At 40.6% G+C, this 24,913-nt stretch overlaps 2 protein-coding genes across 2 annotated transcripts; one reads left to right on the top strand and one right to left on the bottom strand.

The window, feature by feature from the left end:
• Nucleotides 1–1,242: 1,242 nt before the first annotated feature.
• LOC121181542 (fibulin-7) lies at nt 1,243–7,586 on the bottom strand. The gene is made up of 8 exons (XM_041037468.1): nt 7,457–7,586; nt 5,161–5,320; nt 4,891–5,061; nt 4,146–4,271; nt 2,995–3,183; nt 2,760–2,897; nt 2,374–2,509; nt 1,243–2,156 (listed from the first exon to the last, which is right to left on the bottom strand). The coding sequence occupies exons 1-8, from the start codon at nt 7,517–7,519 to the stop codon at nt 1,793–1,795; spliced, it is 1,347 nt and encodes a 448-aa protein (XP_040893402.1). The 5' UTR covers nt 7,520–7,586; the 3' UTR covers nt 1,243–1,792.
• A 5,166-nt stretch (nt 7,587–12,752) lies between these two features.
• LOC121182522 (C-type lectin domain family 18 member A-like) lies at nt 12,753–24,588 on the top strand. The gene is made up of 12 exons (XM_041039083.1): nt 12,753–12,876; nt 13,958–14,049; nt 18,968–19,201; nt 19,338–19,435; nt 19,620–19,741; nt 20,211–20,318; nt 20,471–20,563; nt 21,035–21,141; nt 21,237–21,366; nt 21,532–21,628; nt 22,213–22,304; nt 24,551–24,588. Exons 1-12 carry the CDS (start codon nt 12,753–12,755, stop codon nt 24,586–24,588), a joined length of 1,335 nt encoding a protein of 444 aa, XP_040895017.1.
• Nucleotides 24,589–24,913: the final 325 nt, after the last annotated feature.

Raw genomic sequence — 24,913 nt, 5'->3', positions numbered from 1 at the left:
GATGTAATATGATAACATAGATGAGGGGAGGAAAAGAGAGGACAGTGAGGTGAACAGAAAAGACTAAACATCAGACTCCAGACCAGGTGCTCTCACAGGCCAACTTTCTCAGAGACCAGTTTGTATATATTTGTGTAAGTGGCTGGGAAACAGACTTAACTCTGAACAAGCAATGCAGAGGTATTACAGAAAAAGGATAAGCTGCAGATGAGTAGAGGATGGTTTTATTTGGATGCTGGAGTGGGAGCTATAGGGGAATGGGAGTGGAAAAGGAGGTGTCTGGGTGAACATTTAATACTGAATCATCACCTCTTGTGGATCCCAGAGGGAGAGACATAAGGATGGCCTCCAATTCAACTCAGCTTTTTCCATTAAGACAGAAAGGAAAGAGACTGAGCCATGAACAGTCAGAGGTCTATTCTGCAGTGGTAATAAAGACAGTTTTTAATTCAGCCTGCACCCCTCAGCCAGTGACCCAGTGGCTAGTGTGAATCGTCTTCTATTCAGCCTTCACTATTCAGCCATCACTCTCTGTCTGCCTCCCTATCTCTATGCATCGTTTTTCTTCACTCAGCGTGCAGTCTTGTTTTAGGATCCTGTGGCTAAAGCCCCCCCGCCCTCTCGGCGGTGTCATTGGCAAGTCTCAGCCAGAGACCCCTCTGCAACTAAAAACATCCTGTTTGTCTCCAGTAAACCTACACTTTGCTTCACTGTCCACAGATGCACTTTTGTGTGTTTTCTTTTTCAGACTGTTTCATAACACCGAGGAGCAGATAGATGGCTGGTGTGGCACAGAGGTGACACATTTCATCACGCTTCTATAAAACTTCACAATTTTTCCAAATGCACACCTTCTTGTGAAAGGAAAAATGATCACACATACATCACAGGCAGGGTGCACGTGACACACACATTTTCTGTGTGTACTTGTTTTGCAAATTTAAAAGTTAAAGTTATTCATGCAATGTAGGAACACAGTGGCTCTTTTCAGCAGCCTGTTTTTGGCTGCCTGTCTGCTGAACAGCAATGCTCTGTACTGCAAGAACTGAAGTGTTTTTCAAACAACCGCTACTCACATATACAGTATCACTACTTATATAGATATCTGACTACTCTTAAAACATATTTCAGCAGGTAGAGAACGCAGAAAATTTTCACATTCAATTTGTAATTTGTAATGTTTTATTCATTTGAAAAAGAGACAGAGAGACCAAACCTTTTATGGTTTACATGGTGTTTTAATGATTGTGTTGGAGATTGTACTGAGACCAGAATATACACAAACATTGCAGAAAGGATTACAAAATCTTCATACATCATGATTCCATGTTCAGTAAACATAACATACATGTCAACATATCTGGACTGCCATTTACAAAATAAATAGCACTTTCTTTCAGGATGGACTGTCTACATATTTTTTGGTTCAGCTTGTTATAGGTGTCCTTCAGTTAAATCCTTGTTTATTGTTTGCTACATCATGTTATTCCCCTTCTATATCGCCTACACTCATTTCTGTATTTGTGAAATAAATATGTTTTATTTACTGCAAAACTCATGTTCTTATACATACACAAGTCACCCAAAGATCCATCACCAAGTTTGGATTTCTTTAGCTTGTTACCAATGCCCCTGAAAAACCCACACTCTAAAACATTTATAGCATGCAGTTGTATCATGCATATCAGATTATCACACATCCATGACCAAATATCCTTAGTTCTTAGCTAAATCCAAACCAAATGTTTGGCATTTGTGCTCTAAGAGTGTTTCCACATCAACCCTTCTCTTTCTAGAACTCATACTGGGAAACAAACATGGTGATTTTGGTGATGTACCTCCCCAGTTGGACACGTCTCTCCAGCTCACTCATCTCCACATCTGCCTCCAGAGTGGCAGGGCCCTGCACGGGACTCACCAGCATCAGCTGACCGGTCAGACGGTCTGAACGCTGGACTGTAAAGTGGCGCCGGGCCTGCTTTCCCCCCAGCAGGGAGAAGCGAAGCGTGTCACCCACTGGACGCAGTGCTGAGACCCTGAACATGACGCGAGGAGCTGACAGGTTGGACACGACAGCCAGGTAATGGTAGGAGAAGGAATTTGGGGCCTGAGAACAAGCCTTGTTGTCCACGGGACAGGGGTTACGCTCACAACGCCTGGAAAAAGTAAAACGTGTGAAAACTGAGGAAGACGCAGCTGAAAGAGTGTGAGAAACTGTGTTAAACCTAAGGAATCAAAGTCATAGTCCTACTTGGTCTAAGACTTCATCCCCACATCTGCTTGTTACTATGCATTTCAAAAGAAAATCACTCTTTTTTGTATAATGGGGAGTGAACTGAATATTTTAAAAAATTGACTGAAAATGATGCTCACAGAGACGATGTCTTGACATATGTAGCATTAGGTATTTTAGGGCAGTCCACGCGGACACACTGGAAACCGCCGTATGTGTTAATGCACATCTGGTCCTTTGTGCAGTTATTTTGTCTGGTGGCACACTCATCAATGTCTGTGAGAAAACATCAACACAATAAGACATTTAGTCAAACAGCAATGCTAGCTCAGATATCATTCACACTGAGAATTAAATTCTCAGTTTTTCTTGAACTTGAGCAATTTTGATAGGGATGATGTTTGATGTGTTTTAGCAGCAACATTTTAAATACAGAGGTTTTCTGGGGAGTACTTCATGTAATGCAGATTTTTTTTAAATTAAAAGTTATTGCAAAACAAAACACAGAAAAAAAATGTGAGTGGACCTTTACAGCTGCGTCCATCGCGGGTCACATTATATCCAGCAGGACAGGAGCAGCGGTAGCCTCCGGGGGTGTTAACACAAGCATGTAAACACAGTCTCCCAGCCTGGCCATTATGGAACAGCTCACATTCATCTATATCTGAAGTGAACAACACATACACACACAGAGTTATAGTTCTGTTTGGAAACATAAATGTGTATATCTGTTTTTGCTACAGGGTAGGTATTAGTCGCACCAGTGCAGGTGTTGCTGTCCCTGCCAGAGATGGTGTATCCTGGCTCACAGGTGCAGTGGGTTGTCCCCTGCACTATAGTGCAACGTGATGGACGAACGAAGGGCCCAGTGGTGGCAGCTGGCAAGGTAGCAGCAGCCGCAACGGTTGCTGCGGAGGTGGCAGCAGAGGTGTTTGTCATGGTAACAAAGACTGAATGGGGAGAACAGGAAAGATGAGAAGTAAGCAGTTGTAGGCTGTGTCTTCATTCCCTCCTGTCATATTTTCGGTGAAATAGCTGTGTCTGCCCTGGGGCTCATCAACACTCATTCATTCAGTCAGTCATTAATGGACAATGTGTGAGAACTGACAAATTTATTTCTCAACTGTAAAATGTCCTGCTCTGTGCATATCATTGTCGAAATTATTTACAAAACAATTTTAAGAGATACTTACAAAAAATGTTTGTATATACTGTGATTTTGTGTGATAAAGGACTTTCAGCCAATTTATTATTATTGGGAAATATCAGATTTCTTTTGGACCTGATTTGTCACCATGTACTCATGACTGTAAAGCAAGCTTTGAAATTCTTCAGACACAAGCATTCATTAGGTGTGGTTAGACATCATATTCATGATTGTGACATAATGAATTAAATGTTTACCAAAAAGGGTAAATAAACCCAGACCTAGTAACAAATTGTATGTTTTTCATGGGAATATTAAATAAATAGAGGAAAACCAAACTATGAGGGCTTCAGAGATTCACATTTACTGTTTGTACATTAACACCATGAGCCACATCAGGGAGCGGACTGCTGCCTCTTAACCAGAAGTGTCTTGGACTTCGGGCTGGAATTCAGTAAAGCCTGCTCTGTGGTGTGTAGCACTGGGTTGTACTGGTAAACCAAACCACTGGCCAATGTAATCTCTAGCAGACTGAGAGGACTTGGATACTAGCCTGTAAAAATATGCTCTGAAGTAATGTGTTGTCCTCGAATACTTATTTCTTATTATAGGTCCTATAATATTAAAAAGTATAGTAATTAATTGTGCAGTTCAAGCTGTCTGAAGTGTAAGATGAAGATCTGAATGTCAACAATAGTAAGATTGTGGAGTAAAACAAAGTCTCCATCAGGCGTGTGTGGTCTGGGTGTGTACTGTCATTCCTACATGTTGGCACGGGGCTCTGACAGGTAGCTCCAGCCCAGCCTTTGGCGCAGACACAAGAGAACTGGTTCACCTCATCCACACATGTCCCGCCGTTCAGGCACGGAGAGGATGCACACTCATTGATGTCTGAGGGAAATGACAAACGGGAGGGTTATACAAGGAAAGTCTGGTGCTGTTTGAACCCTGCCAGAGAGATACAAGGACATATGCAACCGAATATCTTTGATGCTTAAAGATAAAAGAATATGACTTCATGGCATATATATATGTGCTAGAGAGAGAGTTCACAACAGGTGCTGCCAAAGTGTATGGGAAGCCTTGGTCTGATCAAACAGCCTTTGAGCCGTTATCTCAAAGTTAGCAAGCTGTCAGAGGACTTGAGAGAATTGAGTTTGGAATATCACATGTCTCAGCATTCAATAAGCTCTCTGGACAATGACCAAAGTACATAAAGAGGAAACATGATCATGGGTTACATATGAAATATATCTCGACATAGAACAATGTTGGTGACATGCATGATGCACAAAAAGAGGAATGGCAGTAGAGAACAGGAAAGGGGGAGGTTACAAAGAGGACGATGACAGGGTTGGAAAAGTGATCAGTGGGTTAGATGACAGGATAAGAGATGGACAGGGTGAAGAAGAACAGAGACGTTGGCAGGAAGAGGATGAGGAGGAGATAGTGGAGAAAGTGACGATCCCCACTGAGGCCAGATATCAGAAGATGAGTGCCAGTCCCTCACCTCGACAGGTAGGCTGCTGACCACTCCAGGTCAGGCTCTCCTGACAAACCCTGCTCTCTGATCCCACCAGTTCATAGCCAGGGTCACACAGAAAGTGAACCTCATGGCTCACACTGTGTGACTTGCCAAGTTTCCTTCCATTAAGCGGTGCATCCAGTTTTGTGCAGGTACCTGTTGGAAAAGCGGGTGATTTAAAAACACAAAAAGCAGAATGACAGAGGTTTTAACATCTAACATTTGAATAAATCAGCCCCAGGACGTTTTGCTCACTGTTGATGGCTTTTGTTGTCTGCTTCCCTGTGTTGCTCTGCAGTAAGTTTATTTTCTTCTTCAGGTTGCGTAGACTCTGCATGTAGGAGGCTTCATGGGCTGAAAGAAGCTTCTGGACTTGCTTCAGAGAGCCCTGTATTTCCTGCCTAGTAGGACAGTCCTGGAGCAAAACATAGAGGGTGACTAATTTCATCCAGTGTTGATTACTAATTCACAACAATTTGCTCAAAGCTGATTTGAAATTCATTGACAAGAGTGTATCAAATAAAATGTTTTTCTGCACAATATTGCAAATTACAGTGTAGCCACATAATCTAGGTAGTTTTATTCAATAATTTTGGTATGAAAAGAGTAGGATTTTTGTTAACACTGCATTCTTCAAAGCTTTAGAAGCATTTAGGTGTACTGCACTATACATGGCATTATTACATGGATACTGAAAGCTACAAAACACTTTAATTTTGCTTTAAAACTTGTTATAAGTTTTCTTAATAAAAGAATGCTGTTTTTACTAAATTCATGATTGCAGAAAAGCTACTCCTCTGGCTCAGGTAAGTTAAAAATAAATATTTGTCAACATGAAAAAAAGGCCACAGGGCCATGAGCTAGTGATGTCATTGATGTATTAACTGGAGAACTAACTTTCCATTCATTCACAAGGCTCAGAGCGATGCAAAAGATGTTTTACAACCAAAGCATCTTGTGGTTTTGTCTGAGCCAGAAAATGCACTTGGACCCCACAACAGGTTTTCTATAGTAACCACACATTCAACTCTCAATCATTATGTTGCATTTTTACAGTTCTTTCTAGGACTGACATTTTTCTGGGTCCACAATCAGAAATTTATTGTGAAGGGGAAAAAATCTGATCAATTAAAAGCACATTACTAAATGAAATCTTAGTTGTAACCAAAACAGTCAGCTCCACTGCAGTACTGAGACCTGTGCAGCACAGAGGCTGGGCTGTTACATGAGGGAATAAATGCAGTAGGATCAGAGTTTGTTTTTCCACTGTAAGTATATCTGCAAGCAGAAACCTCCTCTGAAAACTCGATACTGTAACTCAGTCATAAACACAAAAACAGACTCTGAAAGTAGCCAGTTTGCTGTGCTTGCACCATGGTTTTAGGCGTGACCCCGTATGGACGTTTAAAATCTTCATTATATAAAGTTATGTAACTGCCATGTGTCATTTTAGGAAAGGTAACATCAGCAAAGGTTATTTAGCTTGCATTATAGGTAATCACTTGCTCTTTATGATGTGGTAGATTCAGGGTTTTGGGGTTAGTCAGTTGGGTAGAAACGCCCTCCACATAAACATCACCTGTGTTACAACCTCCCTTTCTATTGGCTGAAAGGCGTGGACGAGGGAGTGGCAGGGACTTGTTTTCTACCCATGTCTGCTCCTTCATTACTCTCTTTCATTCAACAGTGTCATTCTGTCCTGTCCTCTCATACATGTTTTCAGACAACCAATTAGTGTTTTCTTCCAGCAGGAGTTATGTAAGAAGAGTCAATATTTGTTGAAAACACCTTTCTGATTTGGACTAAACTTGGGTCTGGAGAGACTTCAGTCAGTCAGGGGGGTGGCTGGTGTTTATAGTGTAGTTGTCAAAGGCCTCTTTCTGCCTGTGCTAGGCGACATTTCACATGGCTTCATGTTAACTGGGTGAAGTTACCATAATGTGTAGGAGGCATGCAGTACAGGAGCTCAAGACCGCAGAATGGTTCAATTAAATCTAACCCCTTTTGTAAAACTGTTTAATGTTTAACAACTCGGAAACACTCTGAAATACAGCTTTAAACATCAAACACTCAGACACACACACACACAAGATCTAAACCATCACACTGACATTTTTGTGGACAGTGGTGCAGCTTTTTGGAAATGCTCAGCAGATCTGCAGAAAAGCACAGCATAGATAAATTAGGTGTATTCATAAAGTGGAGCCTCTGGGGTCTTGTTCCTGAGGCTTGCGTGCAATATGAGGGTGACTCAAGGTTGTCAAAAACTTTACTCTGTGATGCCCAGCAAGGACATTCACAGTAGTACCTTTAGTGTGCTTCAGAGGAGAGGGAGACTGTTCAGATTTGCCTTTCAAGCCATGCATAATAGTTCTTAAGAGGCATGCTGTAACTGATGAATCAGTTCAATAGATAGCACAGAGCTCTCTGTGAGCATGTGTCAAGGCCTTAATTTTCTTTAACTGAAATGAAGTCCTTTAAATAGAAACATCCTGCAGTTACTCTTATTCATTCATTCAATCATTTGCCAACAACATTGTGTTCCACTTACCTGTCCAGAAATAGGATGGAGTGAACACACTAAGGTGATGACAACAGCAACTGACACCAACATATTTCCGCTAGTACCAATCCAATGCACAGTCGACGACAGCTCCTCAAATGAGTCAAAAGTTGCAGGCAGTGTGAACTTTGAGTGGGCAGCTCGCAATGTGTGCAGGGGCTCGGGTGAGAGAAAAACCACAATTGGCAGTGGAAAAGCTGCTGCAGCGAATTGCTGCAGAATGCTGGGTTTACTCTTCAGGAGCCAATCAGGGAAGGAGAGTTTAAGAAAAATGTGACTACATTATTATCCCTTTACTTAATTTGGAGCACACTTCCTCTCAGGTTAAAGCAGCTTAGTTTATATCTTGTTAACAGAGAAATGGAAGAAAACTGAATTTCACTGGATCAATATGAAAGCATGAGATAATAGTCAGTCTGAAGGGCACAAGGGTACATGTAGTACTTTGACCACTTTGTGTGCTTTGCAAAATGCTAAGAAAACGGTACTGCCACCAAAACTCAAAACATGCTATTACAATCTGCCCTCACTGTTTGACAGGTTGGTCTTTTAAGACAAAGAATGCTATTTTCTGATGCTGTTCATTTAAAGCAGTAATAACTGCAAAAGTCAGTCAATATCATGTCAAATACATGCAGGTGAGAAACTCTTAAGACTTGTGAATTATACATAGTATTATAGTATATGCAGGAAAAACATCTGATATATTCACACACACCATCTTTTTTAAACATTAAAAAGCTGTTTAACTGACTAATTTGTCAACTGAACTTGAAATCAGAATACTGCATTTGCTCCAGTGATGGACACAAAGTTCACTGACAGAGAGAGAAGCTGTGCCCTCTACAGGAATATATGCATACATGCATCCATGTAATGTAAGTTCAAAAAGTCTTTACACAGCTCACTATTGCTGTTTTGAAACTCAAGACTCTTCACAAGTGGCAGTTTTTGGCCTATACACTGTTATCACACAAACAGTGTACATGCATAAAAACCCAGTTTCTGCATGTAGGTCCCTGTTACAAACCCTGGCTCAAAGGGAAGCAACACAACGAGTACACCAAAAACACAGAGTTTACTATATTTATTAACTCAAAAATAGGGGTTAACAAAAGCAAAAATGTGGAGTGAGCAGCAGGCCCTGCTGCTAGGCGATCTGCAGCAGGAGGTATGAGAGAGAGAGAGAGAGTGGGGAGGTGTGGCAGGTTTTTATAGGCCGCCCACACCTGCAAATAATCACAGGTGCCTCATGGGAGTCTACCTGAAAGAGAACAAAAAGAGACACACCAGCCACAAGTACACAGCCTGTAACACCCCCACTCTTAAAAATGGTTGCTCAGAGGCAACCAACCCAATAGTAACCAATGCAACAAAAACTGCTTATGACCTGGAAAGGGCATCTGCCAAGACATTATCCTGGCCCCGAATGTGGCAAAGCTTCAGGTCATACCCTTGCAAGAACAAACTCCATCTCATCAGTCGCTGATTGGAACTGCGCATACTGTTGATGAACACCAGTGGGTTGTGGTCAGTGTAAACCAACAGCGAGGTACCTGAAACATAAACATCAAAATGCTTCAAGGCCAGAATGAGTGCTAAGGCCTCCTTCTCAATCGTGGAGTAACGCCTTTGGTGGACATCAAACTTCTTGGAGAAGTAGCACAAGGGATGTTCCACCCCATCAGCACCATCCTGCAACAGAACAGCTCCAGCTCCCACATCACTAGCATCCACTGCTAATTTGAAGGGCTTGTTGAAGTCTGGAGCTAAGAGAACAGGTGCATAGGTCAAAAGTGCTTTGAGATTTTCAAAAGCAATTGGACACTTCATGTCCCACACAAAAAGAACCTTTGGGCTCAGCAGGTTGGTTAACGGGGCAGCAATGGTGGCAAAATTACAGCAAAACCCTCTGTAATAGCCAGCCATGCCGAGAAACCTAAGTTCCCTGCGTGAAGATGGAGTACTGAACCTCAAAATGGCCTCCACTTTAGCCTGTCTTTCCTCCAGTTCCCTTTCCTTTAAAGCCAGTTCCCTGTGTCTCAAATGGATAGCAGCCTCTGACAACACTGGTGATTTAGGCATCACAAATTCGACCTCTGGACGAGGGGGTGGCTTTAAAACCCCTCTAACAACAAGCACCTGCTTAATAGTGTCCTTAATGTTCATTTTTGACTTCTTAACCTCACTAGAAAGCTCAATCTCATAGGTAGAAGCAATCTGAAGAAGTTGTTCTTTACTAAACTCTTCAAGCAGCTCTTCACTAGGCTGTTGAAGAAAAGTATCAAGTGTTGCCATTGTTTCCAACAAATTTGCTTAACAACTTCAAATTAAAAAAAATTGGCGAAAAGATAAGTGAATACGCAAAACTAATAAATGGGGGACTAAAACAACCACTGCTGCTCAATTAACTTAACATACACAGTCTGGGTCCAAGGTAAAAAACCCAACAGACACAAAAGGTGGCTAGACACAGAAGAAAATGGCTGTGATGCCACACACTAACAAAGGCAAGCTATTACCCATCAGGCTATGAAAGCCACACCCAAAAGACTACCATGCCCCTCAAGCAAGGACACAACCTACTGGCAGTCAAAGCTAAATCAAAAACACCAAGAAAACTCAGGGTAATTCTCACCTACAGAAGTTCACACTAGAACACACTAGCCACTCTAGGATTAGGATCACGGACCCAACACAGTACCGAAAAAAAAAAAAACACAACACTCACCTAATCCTACACAAATGCTCACTCTCCCCTCCTCCCAGAAGAAAAAAAAAAGAATATATATATGGTAAGTATGATTGTTAACTGCTTCTCTCGCACTTCAAAAAAACAATAAGAAAAAATTTATGTCAAGTCAAAGAGAGCAAGCCCTGGAAACCTGCCTTACAAAACTTAACCTGACTATCTTCTGAGGTTACCAGGCCCGAGGCGACTTTAAACGCTGAACTCGAGGTGCCATAGTGAACCAAGGACAGAGCTCACCACAGCCTCGAAGCGTGCCCCCACCTGGGATAGCCTCGAAAACAAAAAAGGAAAAATAACAAAAGAGTGAAACGTTGGAAGGACTAATGTCCAGCTGGGACACTCACCCTCTCTAACCAGGGAGCTCAGAAATTGATGCCCAAAGCGATACTTGAATTTATCAAAATAAAGCATGTCAAACAATCATACTCACCAACAAGGAGGGACACACACTCCACCAAGTAACAAGGAGGGACACACACTCCACCAAGTAACAAAACAAACACTTATGAACTGAGAAAATCAGAAAAATTGGACGAGCCCCCATTATGTTACAAACCCTGGCTCAAAGGGAAGCAACACAACGAGTACACCAAAAACACATAGAGTTTACTATATTTATTAACTCAAAAATAGGGGTTAACAAAAGCAAAAATGTGGAGTGAGCAGCAGGCCCTGCTAGGCGATCTGCAGCAGGAGGTATGAGAGAGAGAGAGAGTGGGGAGGTGTGGCAGGTTTTTATAGGCCGCCCACACCTGCAAATAATCACAGGTGCCTCATGGGAGTCTACCTGAAAGAGAGAACAAAAAGAGACACACCATCCACAAGTACACAGTCTGTAACAGTCCCTGTAATGTAAAAACACTTTTATGAAGAAAATTTGATGAGAGAGAATCTGAGAATCTTGAGCACAGGAAGGAGCTTACAGTGGTTGTTGGATTTACCTGAGAAATCACCTTAGTGGGTGGCAGTGTCTGACTGAAACCAGAACAGGCTGCATGCACAGCTGCCATTAGGCTCAGGAAGGTCAGACAGTCACTTACTGATGCAGCAAAATCAAAGAGATAAGAAATAACTGGGCAGCCTGCGGACTGGGTTCTTAGTGCAAAATGCATTTGGCCCACAGGGGACAGAAATGAGTGTGAGTCTATTGTGTTGCACAGCAGTCACCCCCAGACACTGAATCATCCCACAATGTGCGGATCATGATTCATGCTTCCCACACTGGGTCCATAAAAAAACATGCCACTGTCTAAACAGACACCCAGACAGCTCCATGCTGTACCTTTCCACCCTCACCTGTCTGGTCATTTTGCACCGCTTAAAGCTCTGCCCCCCTAATGTTCTGCTACACTTTAATATCTGAAAAAACATCGCAAACACATTTAGCTTGAAATGAAACTGACCTGCGCCTCAGCCTGTCCTCACCTCTGTGATACAGCTTCCTCTCCAGTGATTCACCTGAATGATGAACATCAATCCCTCAAAACAAACTTCCCCTCCCTTAACAGTGACGAACACCCAAGCTCAGCCATGCATCAGAGTAAACCTCCCTTTTGTCACTGAGATCAGGATATGATGATAAAGGTGATTAAGACATTAAGATGTTTCTGTTGTCAGTGACTGGCACTCAGTGACTGAAACACCTGCTGTCAGTGCCAGAAAGTAGACAGTAAGCATTCATGTGTAAATTTACTCAAGCACTGAATTATTTCAGTGGATGTATTTTATCAATAAGGTCATAGTTGCTTTGCAGATTAAGCTTTTACATCTAAAACATATGATGAAAATGTGATGACCTATTCTAGATTAAACTCCCCAACAGTGAATGAATAAATAAATAAATAAATAAAAAACAGTTAAATTAGCTTCACAACGATCATCTACAACATTATCAAGGATATTACTACATAAGTAATAATTAGCCTACCCCAAAAATACCATATGTATGATGATGTAAAACGCAAATGGGAGCTATTCTGCATTGAGAGCAGTTGCATTTATTTAAGATTTTACTTCTGGTATCCAGAAAGAAAAGCATAGTATAGTGAGAATGACAAAGTTCCTTTAATTCATTCATGTTTTCAAAGTTGTTTTTGTTCTTGTAATGTTTCCTTGTTTCCTTTGTATGTATGTATTTTCTTTTTTGAGAAACCAGTCTGAACTATAATATCCTCTGTGAAGATGTGTGATGAGCTACGATTAAAAGGGCAACAAAATGAAAATACGTTTTTTTAAAGCATCGATTACATCGATTAATAATAATAATAATAATAATAATAATAATAATAATAATAATAATAAAATAAGCAGAATAGCGATTTCATAAAATGTCAGAAAGGTAGATACACTTTATACTGAGTGAATGAGTCTACAGTTCTTGCAGTTACAATGAAACAGAGACGTGTGCATTTAGCTGCTGACCGAGGTTAAAACTGTTAAGCTGCTGAAGAGAAAAGGGGGAGGAGAGGAGAAGGGAGGCAGGGTAACACTGAGCGAGTGGCCGCTGTTGTCGAGACTCTGCAGGAGTTCACCATGGGATCTGTAACAGCTCTCCGGTGTTTGGATCTGTTTGTCGTTTTGTCTCTGCTGTCCCCGTTTATCCACGCGAATCGGATGATCACAGACACACCGGACCTGCCGAATCCCCCCACCGCCGGTAAACACATTTCATGTTGTGCACGAGCCAGGTGGCCACGAGGGACAGTTAGAAAAGAGTTGCAGTGAGGGAATTAACTCATATTTTAAACTATTTAGAGACTTTTTTTCCTGGATATAAATTCATTTTTTAGCCTATGGCCTATTAGAAGGCAATGCTATGAGTGGACATAAAGGAAACGAGTAATGTCTTTTTTCTTTTCTTTTTTTCTTTTTTTTTGTTGTTGAAGTTTTATCATTATGTTTGCTATCAGGTGGCAATCAATTAAGCTGCAGATTCAGTAGGGCTTTCTTAGCTGTCCAAAAGCATCTGGCTAAGCACCAACAGCCCAGTGTTTCTGTCACGGCCTGCTGTGCTACAGAAATGTGGCATTAGCTGAACAAATTACCATTTTGATGGTATTTTGCAAAACACATGGCAAAATTATTAACCCAACACTGGGGAGCTGAATCCCTACATTTTAGCTGAAATGTGCTGTTGATGTGAAATGAAATGTAATAAGTAACTTTAAGGGGTAAAATAAATTTAATAAATTTAACTTCTAACAGACCAATTCTAAGATGTTATATATCCACAATATGCCCGTACATTGGTTAATTAAGGATTTTAGACCTAGTGTAATTGTGATATATTACATATTAATGTATTAGAGAATGTATTAGGCATATCTTCCAAGACTGAAAAGGAAGGGGTGTCATACAGGCCTGAAGTATTCTGAGTTTGTTTAATGGCATGTGCATGTGTACATTAACAGATAATCAGCACATTTTAAATATGTTTTTAGTGGATGCTTATTCACTCAGTAAGTGCCAACACGATAAAAATTATTAATTAATTATTAATTATTAAAATTAATTTTTAACTTTAACAAATGACCCTTGAGTTGAAATGTGAGTGAAACTGTGACAGGCTGTATCAGCCCGTGCTCCAACCTCACACCTCACACACACACACACAAACACACACACACACACACACACATTTTGACATACACTCAAACATCCCACCAACATATTTGCATTCTGTTGCCGTGGCGACAGCAGCAGAAGTATAGTAAATGAGCGTTTCTGTTTTCTTCCAGGACTCGGGGTGAAGGAGCACTCACAGATTGTTGCCCAGCACAATAGATTGCGCAGCCGGGTCAAACCCATGGCAGCTAACATGCAAAAAATGGTTTGTGGCACCTATTGTCTATGTCTTCTGTGTGTGTCTGAATGGTGTGAATGCTGTCACCTAAATGTGAGTTTAAGTTTAACATTATCCATTTGTTGACAGTCTGCATTCTTGTTAAACCTGGAGGTGGTACTCTGTCCACACAGCTGATGCTCACTATGCAGCTTACATTTGCTTCTTCATAAGAATTATCGACTTTCAGACGTTCTCTCCCTCCACTAGTGGAAGATATTTTGCAACGTGTTGCAAACTTAAACAACATTCTTTTGAATTTAAACAGGCTTTCAGCTGCCAGGACAAAAACCCAGAGAAAAACTGTAAGGACTATGATGCTGTCAGTAATAATCTGACATGTGCTGTGTAAGGATGTAAAGTCCTGTTGATCAGGATGTGAGTCAACAGTTCTGAGAGGCTTGTGCCACCGACACTGAGAACAACAGTCCGGGAACTTGGTTCAGAGCTCTATATTTGCTGTTTTTCAATCTAACTACAGCAGATAGCAGCATAGTCAGCGACAAAGTCAGCTGTTATTAAAGGACAAGTCCATCAAAACTGCCATAGTTATTTCACCAAAAATGATTATTATTCCTTTTTCAAAAATGAAATCATGTATAACAAAGATTTTTAGTTGAGCTGTCTTGGTCTGTGCTGATTGTCTCAACAGTGTGAAATAGTAGAGCTAGTGCACCATTTTCTCGGCTCTGCTTCAGGCTGAGTGATAGTGTGGACAGTTAGAATGAAGCCAAAATCAATTAGGCGTGCTCAGGGTCTTGTGAAGATCACACAGCGAAATAGCACCAATGAATTTTTTTTTTTCGGAGGGTGGCAAATATGGATAAAACTGAGCAGCATTATTTACTTGTTAGTCAGTTAATATTAATGCTCAACACAGAAAGTGAAAATGCCGTACACAAAATGTCAAACATTAATTTTACCAGAGAAGTGACAATTATAATAATTTGACCTGATAAGTCAGGGGGCCATGGTGAAGGGGAGCTGAATGTGCTGAAATTCTTAATATTAATTTTTGACTCACGATTTTCTGATCCCAGTCTCTGTAGAACAGACCCAGCTAAATCCTCCCCCTATCTTATTCCATCTATTGCTTCGCCATACAGTGCTTATCTGCGCAACTGTCTCTCCTGCGTGTGATTATGACCAAGAGGTAACGATGGATTATGAAACTCACAATGCACTAGATATCCTCTGGGCCTAATATGAGATTTGTACCAGGGTAAACTGTCACTTTCTCATAGATTACATCCTCAAAGCCACTTGGACAGACTGAGCCCCTTTCTTCGACTGCTCTTCAGCCTCGGAGAACTGTTCTCAAATGATAAGGCAGTAATGAGAAAAAGAGGATGTGGATAATCATTCTGCATTCACAGCTGTGGTATTACAGGTAATTTCCCTGTGAAAACCCTCAGAGGAAGCTTTGCCGAGCTGAAGAGGCATATTAAAGAGCTTTACTGATAAACGTTAAAAGGCTCAAGGCTTCGGCTGTGTTTGTGAATATCTGAATAAGGATTTTTTTTTTCACACAGAAACGAACCAGTAAGCATTGTGGTGAGATTGTGTTGAGGTGATTATAAAATAGTCCTTTAGGGCTGGCTTTAAGGGTGAGATAAGATAGCAATATTTTAGGAATAAATGATGCTCTTCCTTTTCTCACCAAGTGGCCTGTCTGCAGGTTTTCTTTGAGCTCTTGAGGCTAAGAAGTATTATGAGGTCACACCATCACTCTCAGAGGCAGAAATTAAAGTTCAGTATTTACTTTTGATATGTAAATCACGACCCCTGATTGTGAGATTTTATCTAATTATTAATCTCTCTCAGAATTTCCCAAGCTCCAACACTAAGAAAAAGTCAATCTGCACAGTTTCAAAGGAAAATATGGAGCTACTTTAGTTTAGCTAATTCAAGAGGCTGGGAGGATGGCGCCAAGAATGAAGGAAAAATGATGGACAAACCCACACATCTGCCATGCTCATATTGAGACATTCAAATCCCATAGCACACACAACATGACATGCTTTAAAATTAAATGTCTTATATGAAACATTGCCTGGTGACCTCATACCCCTCTGGTGACAGCAAAGGGTTAGCCGATGACTTTGGCTGTCTGATATCACGGAGCACAGTGAACAATGAACTCAAGAGGGGGGCGTCAGTCTTTCTACATCATACATCAGAGCTATACCTTTTCAATTCAATTCAATTCAATTTTATTTATATAGCGCCTTCCACAATCAAAATTGTCTCAAAGCGCTTTACAGAGACCCAGAGCCTGACCCCAGAGCAAGCACTTAAGGCGACAGTGGCAAGGAAAAACTCCCTTTTAACAGGAAGAAACCTTGAGCAGAACCTGGCTCAGATGGGGGACCCTCCTGCCGATGGCCGGGCTGGGTGAAAGGAGGAAAAGGAGGAAGATAGGACAGCTAGGAATGGAGGAGAGGGGGAGAAAGACATGCAGCATAATACAGACAATGTGGGTCAGTATTTACATTACAGTTAGTGAACAGTTATTGGATAATGTGTGCTCAGCAGATTAGAATTATGAAACAGAGCACGGAGGCAAAAAGCTGTCATGACTGGTAATTATTTACATTACAGTTTGCAAAGAATATTAATCAAATATTTATCTGTAGCAGAACGGAACATTAAACATGTTAGAAATAGATCATTGTAAACAATAAACAGCAGCAGGTGGGTGGAGCCAGGACCATAGGACATGCAGCTCCGGAGCCAGAGGTACCTGCAGTAAGGTACAGAGAAAGAGAGACCAGAGAGAAACAAACACAGGACTACGGGACAGAGAGGACACAGAGTTAATGACATGTAATAAAGGCTAATAAATTTGAGAGTGGGTCTGAGGAGAGAAAGAGAAAGAAGAAGAAGTGCGCAGTAAATCATGGGATGTCCCCCAGCAGCCTAGGCCTATAGCAGCATAACTAGGGGATGATTCAGTTGCCTGAGCCAGCCCTACTAAGGGCTATATCCTTAACTGTAACAGTGTCTATAGAGATAATTGTGACTAACTATAAGTTTAATAAATAACTAGGACTGTAACTACAACTAATTATAAGCTTTATCAAACAAGAAGGTTTTATGTCTACCTTCAAAACTCTGTGTAACCATACAGAAAAAAAATCAATAGACTTTTCTTTTCAAGAGATTATTGCATGTTCCATTTTTAATAGATGCACAGATAGCACAGTGACAGGAAAGACACAGGCATTCTGTTATAACATGTTGGTATCTAAGCCAGCAGAGATTATTTAAAGCTTGAGTCTGTGTGTATGTTGTCTTTTCTGGTAGTTAAAGAAGTAAACTGAAATGATGTTTTGTACGACAGCAAACATGGCAGAGTGATTGTGGAAAGTTTGTGTGGAAACCAGCCGTTTGTTTGAACCAGCCACTCCAACTCTTGGAAAATGTGGCACTTAGTGAAGTGTTTATACCGGCGCAGCACGAAATGAGTGTCAATCTGTGTTCGTTGGCCCTGTCTTGGACTGGCAGCTTGCCCAAGACATCTCTCTGCCTGTTGCCCACTGTAGGCTATAGCTGGCTCCAACCCCTGAAAAGGATTAAAGGGGTAAAGAAAATCACTCATGCACAATGAGGAAAGACTTTCATGCCAAAGAGTTTTTCTTTCATCCAGTCTTAATCAGTATCTGCAAAGGACAATATGACCTTTATTACAGATACCAGTGTCATGATTAGCCCCTAAGGGGACTGTTTTCTGAGCCCTTTTTGTTATGTTATGATCTCTTTTGTGGACTTTTGGACCTTTTCATATTCAGTTTGTTAAGTTTTGTTTATAGTTCCTGTTTTATTTTGAAATCATAGCCCTTGTGTATCTTGTCTTGTTTTACTTCCTGTCTTTGTCTTGTTTCCCGCCTTTGTGATTGTCTGCCCCGCCCTAATTGGTTTCACCTGTTCCCCATTGCCTTGTGTATTTAAGTCTCGTCGTTTCCCTATGTTCTTGTCAGTTCGTTTTTGTCTCTTGCCCTTGGCTCATGTCTTTCGCTTTGTCTTTTGTTTCTCATCTTGCCTCCCATCATTGTGTCCCCAGTCAGGTTGTGTATTTATTTATCTTGTTTCTTGTTTAGTTTTAGCTCCTTGATCCGTGTTTCTCCTCGCTATGAGTGATTTTGCGTTTACATTTTGTATTTTTGTTTGCCTTTTTTTTTTTTTTTTTTGTGGGTGCTTTTTTCCCCTTTATGGGTGATCCTTGTTTTGCCACTTTGTGAGAATAAAATCCATTTATTTTTTATTTTGTCTGTGGGGTCGTGCATTTGGGTCCAAGTCCTTGCCCTAGCCGTGACAACCAGTGACATATTTTGATAATTAAATGAGTTCATAATGAAATTTTGCTGTTGCTAATTTTTGATGTATGTATTTTGATTTTTGATATAATGACTAAATTAATTATTAACAATTATTTAATATTTAAACAATAATTATTTAATGCCTTACTATGCCTCAGTTTGCATAAGAAAAAAGATGTTAGAGAACTGTATGTTAGAACTGTACATGATAAAGATAATCTGAGATAAATGGACAAAAAGAAAATGAGTTGAGGTTTGTTGGACCCCACGAACAATGGAAACTATAGGGAAAGAGCTGAAAACCTAAACAGATCTTCTTTTACATAATTTCACCAAAATGCAGAAAAAGAAAATAAAATATCTGCTGAAACACGCAAATGCAATATAGTAACCCTAGTGTTAGCTTCAGCTGACAAGTGACCCTGTTCTTCTGTGTGCATGGAAGGTGGTGCTAGAAAAGGCTAAGGTATGCATAACAAAACTCAATCAAATCTTACTGTAATTGTTAAAAATGAAAGATGTGAAGCAATATTACTATTACTATTACTAATACTAATACTAAATAATGCTATTATCTCTGTCTCTAGGAGTGGGTTGAGAAGTTGGCCTTTCTTGCAAAGGAGAGGGCAGCATCCTGTCACACAGACCCCTCACCTCAGCACGCCTCAGCTTTCAGTCACATTGGCTGGAACACACATCTTTCTGATTACGGTGTCACCTCGTTTTCTGATGTCATTGACTCCTGGTTCGAGGAGGGAAAAGATTTTCTCTACTTGAGTGGTGAATGCCAAGAGAACGCTACCTGTCAACACTATACACAGGTATTCACAAGTAAAGTGTGCATACTGTATGTTTATGTGAAGCCTTACATTCATAGACACCACCTAGATAATCATGTGCATGTTTTTCCTTTAAAAGTGCTTATGTAGTGTGTCTAATCCCTCTGTTGTTGTGTAGCTGGTGTGGGCCACCTCGAGTCATGTGGGCTGTGCCAGCCAGCTGTGTCTGAGAGAAGGAGACCTCTTGGAGATATTTGTCTGTGCATATTATCCTGGGTAACAATTATACTTTTTAAACCAAAAATGACACTTTTAAATCCATTCAATAATATGCATAGTTTTTGTTATGACCCATGTTTACTATTTCATGTGTTATTTTGAATATTAAGATGATTTAAACCTACCTCCCATTATTCAAGATTAGACTGTGTCTGTGCAGCATATGTTTGTGTTGTTGCAGGGGCAATTGGGAGGTGAATGGTCGACTGGTGATGCCCTACAAGTCAGGGCAGTACTGCTCACTCTGCACATCTTCCATGTCTGGCTGCTTTAGACTGTGGGATCATGTAGGTGGATTGTGTGGTAAGACTCTAAATATGTATGTTTTTATATATAGGTTGCTCCAGAAGCAAATTTTGCTGTCTTTGGACATGCACAATGTCTTTCCAAGGGAGCACTCAGTGAGGGTTTTGATACAAAATGAATTCAACCAGGATTAAACATAAAACCTTGAAACATCAGAGAGCCTCGTACTCCAACTATTTTTGAAGGATAAAACTGGAATTTTCAATTTCCTTCTTCTACAACTGCCTCTGTAGTTATTTCCAATGTGTTCCTCGAGGTCATTTTTGTACATATATCCTCAATGTCATCTTTAATTATTGTTAGCAATGCAAATTAAGTCCCTGTTCTCATAAACTGATGTGCATGTGTAATATTCCTGGTTTTGAGATCATTGTTTCCACCCTTTGTTTTGAAATGTAATTTTGAGTGTTTGGGTAAAATAATCAGAGATTTGTGATTTGTGATTTCATTTCACATGTTTTATCAGAGGTTCCAAGGAATCCATGCCGTATGAGCTGCGGTCTGCATGGCCATCTTAACATCTCAATCTGCAAGTGCGAGTGTGACATAGGCTTCACCGGACGCTTCTGTCAAGGTACCAACCATCATCAACATCAAGAGTAGTTGTACCAAGATAGTATACATATTGATATCAAGACTCATTAAATGGGTTTGTTTTCTTTATTTTATTATTTTAAGATTCAAAGTAGAGAGACAGAATTTACTTTACTTGTGTCTGTTTTTCAGTACGGTGCAGTGTGCAGTGTGTACACGGTCATTTCAAAGAAGAAGAATGCTCTTGCTTGTGTGATGTTGGCTATGGTGGTGCTGAGTGTGCAGGTAAGTGCAGTGTGCTTTAGTACAGTATACACTTTGTGTTTTTAAATGCCTCAGAAGTTTGTACTCTGAGAAACGGATTCAAAAGCACACACAGACACACATAGTGAGGAAATTCATCTGGTTGCTGTCTAGTGACATGGTGAAAATGCCAGTATACTGACTTGTTGAAGGTTGCACAAAAGACATTTTATCATCCGTGGGTTGTGAGATTTACAGTATATATCAAATAACACATTAAGCAACACAGTTTTACACTTATCTTTTAGTTCTGAATAGATGTGAATGTATTTACAACACCATTTCTGTTTAGAAGAACAAAATTTTTGTTCTTCTAAATTTATTTGCGGAGGATAGCATGGACTTAATTCTGCAAACTCCCTCCACATATAATTTTTAAAAGATTGCAATATATATATGTACGTTCATTGAACTGGATCCATGATGGACATTTTGGCTTCTTGTTCCCAACAGAGAAAGTTCAGTTTCCCTTCCACAGTTGTGATGTGATGATAGATGGAGATTGCTTCATGGTGTCTTCAGAAGCTGACACCTACTATGGAGCCAAAAGTCACTGTCAGGTGAGAGACAGTGAGTGAGAGGAGCTCTAAGGCCATAGTGCATCATATTAACCATCATATCAAAACTTTTGCCTTTTCTTTGCTTAAACCACCAGGAACGAGGGGGTATTCTAGCTCAGATCCACAATCAGAAGGTTCAGGACATCCTAGCGTTTTATCTCAGTCAACTGGAGACGAGCAACGAGGTCACCAACACTGACTTTGAGACACAGAACTTCTGGATTGGTACAATCTTTCACCTTGATCATCCAAATAAATGTTAAAACAATGTAATATTCTGTAACACTAGACAGCACCACCAGATTAGGTTGCAGACCCTGCTGTTGTTTTGACGATGTATTACCAGGTGGAGATACAGCACAGATACATCAGCAATGTTTTGCTCCACAGGTCTGACATATAAGCCTCTGAAAGACTCATTTCGCTGGGACACAGGAGATATCCCTGGATTCAGCAGCTTTGCCTTTGGGCAACCTGACAACCAAGGGTAAGAGACACATTTACTAGCACACATTAGCCACTGCAGAGTACATCATAAACAGCGACGTCTGAGTGCAATGGAGCCAAACAAACAAAACACATATCACCTCAAAGGTAGTAAATGTATTTCTCAGGGCGACCTTCAGGTTTTTATAAAAATCTAGTTTATAACTTCAAAATGTGTGAGTTACAAATTACTGCAAGAAATTAGAGAGAATGTTTGGTCTTTTTATTTGCTTTCATCTCTGAAATTCAACCTTGCTCTTAAATTGCATTTAAAATGACATTCAGACAGTATTATTGGCTGACCTGCAGTCCTCACCCTGACCACTAGATGTCCCTCTCCTTCTCTTTGTGTCTCCCTCACTTGGTATCTATCTATCTATCTGTCTATCTATCTGTCTGTCTGTCTGTCTCTGTCTGTCTGTCTGTCTGTCTGTCTGTTTGTGTTTCTGCTTTGAACATAAAAAAAAAAACCTGCCTTAAAATGAGTGATTTTCTTTGTTCTTGATTTGAAGTTCTCTGCCAGACACCTGCCAGTGCAAACCCTGTATGTACTACAGTTACTCACTCCTTCTCTTTCTTTGCCAGTTTTGGAAACTGCGTAGAGCTGCAGGCATCAAGTGCTTTCAACTGGAACGACCAGCGCTGTAAAACACGGAACCGATACATCTGCCAGCATGGTAAGACTCCTTCTAGGAGAGGGTGGATGAAAGCGTGGGTAAGGGAAAGGGAGAGTTCTCCTTTGTACAGCTGACCACCCAGTGTGATCCGATGGACCTTCCTGCTAAGAGGTGGTAATGCAAACCACGGAGTCATCCTAGAAATGTGATGAAAGGAACATTTGATATAAGAAATAATAGGAATTCAAAATATTTTCAGCAAACCAAATCAACGATTACTGATAGCATTGCTTGCTCTCTTGCCTATGAAAACTATACACATTTGTCTGCATGGTTGGCTGCATTTCTTCAACCGCAGCAGCATGTCCACAGTTGACTTGCTTGGGAGGCTGGCTTGTCCTCTTGTATTTCCCCAAAATCCTGGCATCCTACCGTCTGTCCAGCACCAGCTGCTTTGATTTGAAAGCCACCAGGCTCTGGGCTTCATGGCGAAACAGATCTGTCTCTCTCAAGGTCTCATGGCCCTCCATCCAGCCATTAAAACAGGACTCAGTGCAGGAAATGTTGTGCCCTGTCTTCTGACAAAAAGTAGCTGACCTCTATTTTCTTTGTTTGAGTGTGATTTGTGGTGAAGCCTATTCTGGGAAAGAGTCTTTCCCACAGGGTGTGGGTATCTTGTCCCAAGTGCAGAGGGGTCCTGGGAGGTGGCTGACTTTTGTGTGACTAGGTTCTTGTCTGTCTTTGTGTCGTGTTGCAGCAATGTCACAGCATTAAGAATCAGCCACGTGTAACAATTGCGTGTCTAATTACGATTCTTAATTGTTAATAATTCTCATTTTACTTTAATTTTTTTAAGTGATACTTTTTTATTTTGACATTTCTACCTTTTTTTATGTGGCAGTAAAGAGGTTAACTTAATTAATTAATTAATTAATTTATTTATTTGTTTGTTTGTTTGATGAGAGCAATGAGACTCAGCCATAAGGTACTACTGAGACCTGAAAGACGCTAAAACGTGTGAGCTGAAGACTGAGGCGGTTCAGCATTTAATTAAAAAAAATATCACTTAATGGATCTTTACAACATTTTATGTTTGTTTGGGTCATAGGATGGCGGGTTTTTCTTTTATTAAAATACAAAAATTGTCTGCTCTTTAGAATTATTATTGTCACACTCTCTCCCTGCTGTGCTCTATTGTGTCCAGACAAATAGTATTACCTATTTCACAGCCTCTGCCACTGACAATCACTGCAGGGTGAAGTGTAAAATGTTAATCCAGTGTGTTCATTAATGATGTGAACACTGCACTGAAATGCCTGTGATCCCGGCTACACATTTAAACATGGCACTCAGTCTAAATCAATGGCATCAAGTTCTCCCCTTAAAGAGCCTTTGAACGATCAATATACGTCAGCTTCACAAAGGCCTGCAGTGTTTAGACACACACATACCACTTACATTGATCGTGAGAAATGAGATGGCGGCAGATGTTTAGTTTTGCCCACTTGAGTGTATCTTTGCAAGTGGCTGGTGTGTAATCTGGTATTGATCACTACTGAATGGGTGGCCTGCTCTGAATGTGGTCAGTCTTGCTAGGATGACATTTTTACAACCTTCTTTTTTTGAAGACCTCTTAATGTGCCCCTCCTTGTAGTTTGTGTTTGTGTAAAACAGGACTAGTAGATCATGAGCGAGAGAGGGCTTGAGGGTCAGATTATATCAGTGGCAGTTAACCTACGTTAGTATAGAGGTAATTAAAAAAGCTAATCTTATGTGAATATTCTTCAATCGTTATCTGACCTTGAAATAAAAGCTACATTTTATTGAAGCAACAAAGAGTGAAATACATAAATTCAGCTTATTATAAGCATACAGAGCCCTCCTCCCCATCAGAGTAATTTCCAGCCTTCATTACTGTGTTGTGTTAATTGGTAATAAAATGATAAGTGGATATCACACAGCCTGAGGGAGACACTAAACTATGTTTACTATGCTCCAGCATACTGTTTGTGCATGTGTGTGTGCGCGCCTGTGTGTGTGTTTGCACATGCATGAAAAAGAGTCCACAGTTTTATTCTCTTCTGTCATGTTGCATGTTACTGACAGCTTCTCCTCGCTCACATCAATTGAAGGATTACTGGGGATTTATGACACAAGCCAAACCAAACTTTGTGTGTGTGTGTGTGTGTGTGTGTGTGTGTGTGTGTGTGTGTGTGTGTGTGTGTGTGTGTGTGTGTGTGTGTGTGTGTGTGTGTGTGTGTGTGTGTGTGTGTGTGTGTGTGTGTGTGTGTGTGTGTGTTCCACAGCTGCAGAGCACATTGCCCTGTGGGAGGATGGCAGGTGATGGACCCTGATTTCTCAAAGAGAAACTAGATGAGACTAGTTGTGTAGTACTGTACATGCTATATGTTGTTTGGACAGGTACCATTATTGTTTTTGTTTTGTTGAATTAATGTAATTTAGATGTACTGTATATACTGTACATGTTTGAATGTTTAATGCAGATGATTTATCATTAAACGTTTTATATGTATGTTATATGTATATTCTTTTGTTGTCTATTCTTTGCATATATCGTCTGAATGAGCAATTTCACCTCGAATGAAAAGGCTGCCATTCACTGCCCTACAATGCATGCTCTTTTCTGTTAGAGCTCCTCCATCCTCCAC

The sequence above is a fragment of the Toxotes jaculatrix genome, chromosome 1 (genome assembly GCF_017976425.1).
Source record: "Toxotes jaculatrix isolate fToxJac2 chromosome 1, fToxJac2.pri, whole genome shotgun sequence".
In the NCBI taxonomy this organism is placed as follows: Eukaryota; Metazoa; Chordata; class Actinopteri; family Toxotidae; genus Toxotes; species Toxotes jaculatrix.
Note: the sequence above shows the minus strand (reverse complement) of the source record. Positions and strands in the feature narration are given on the sequence as shown.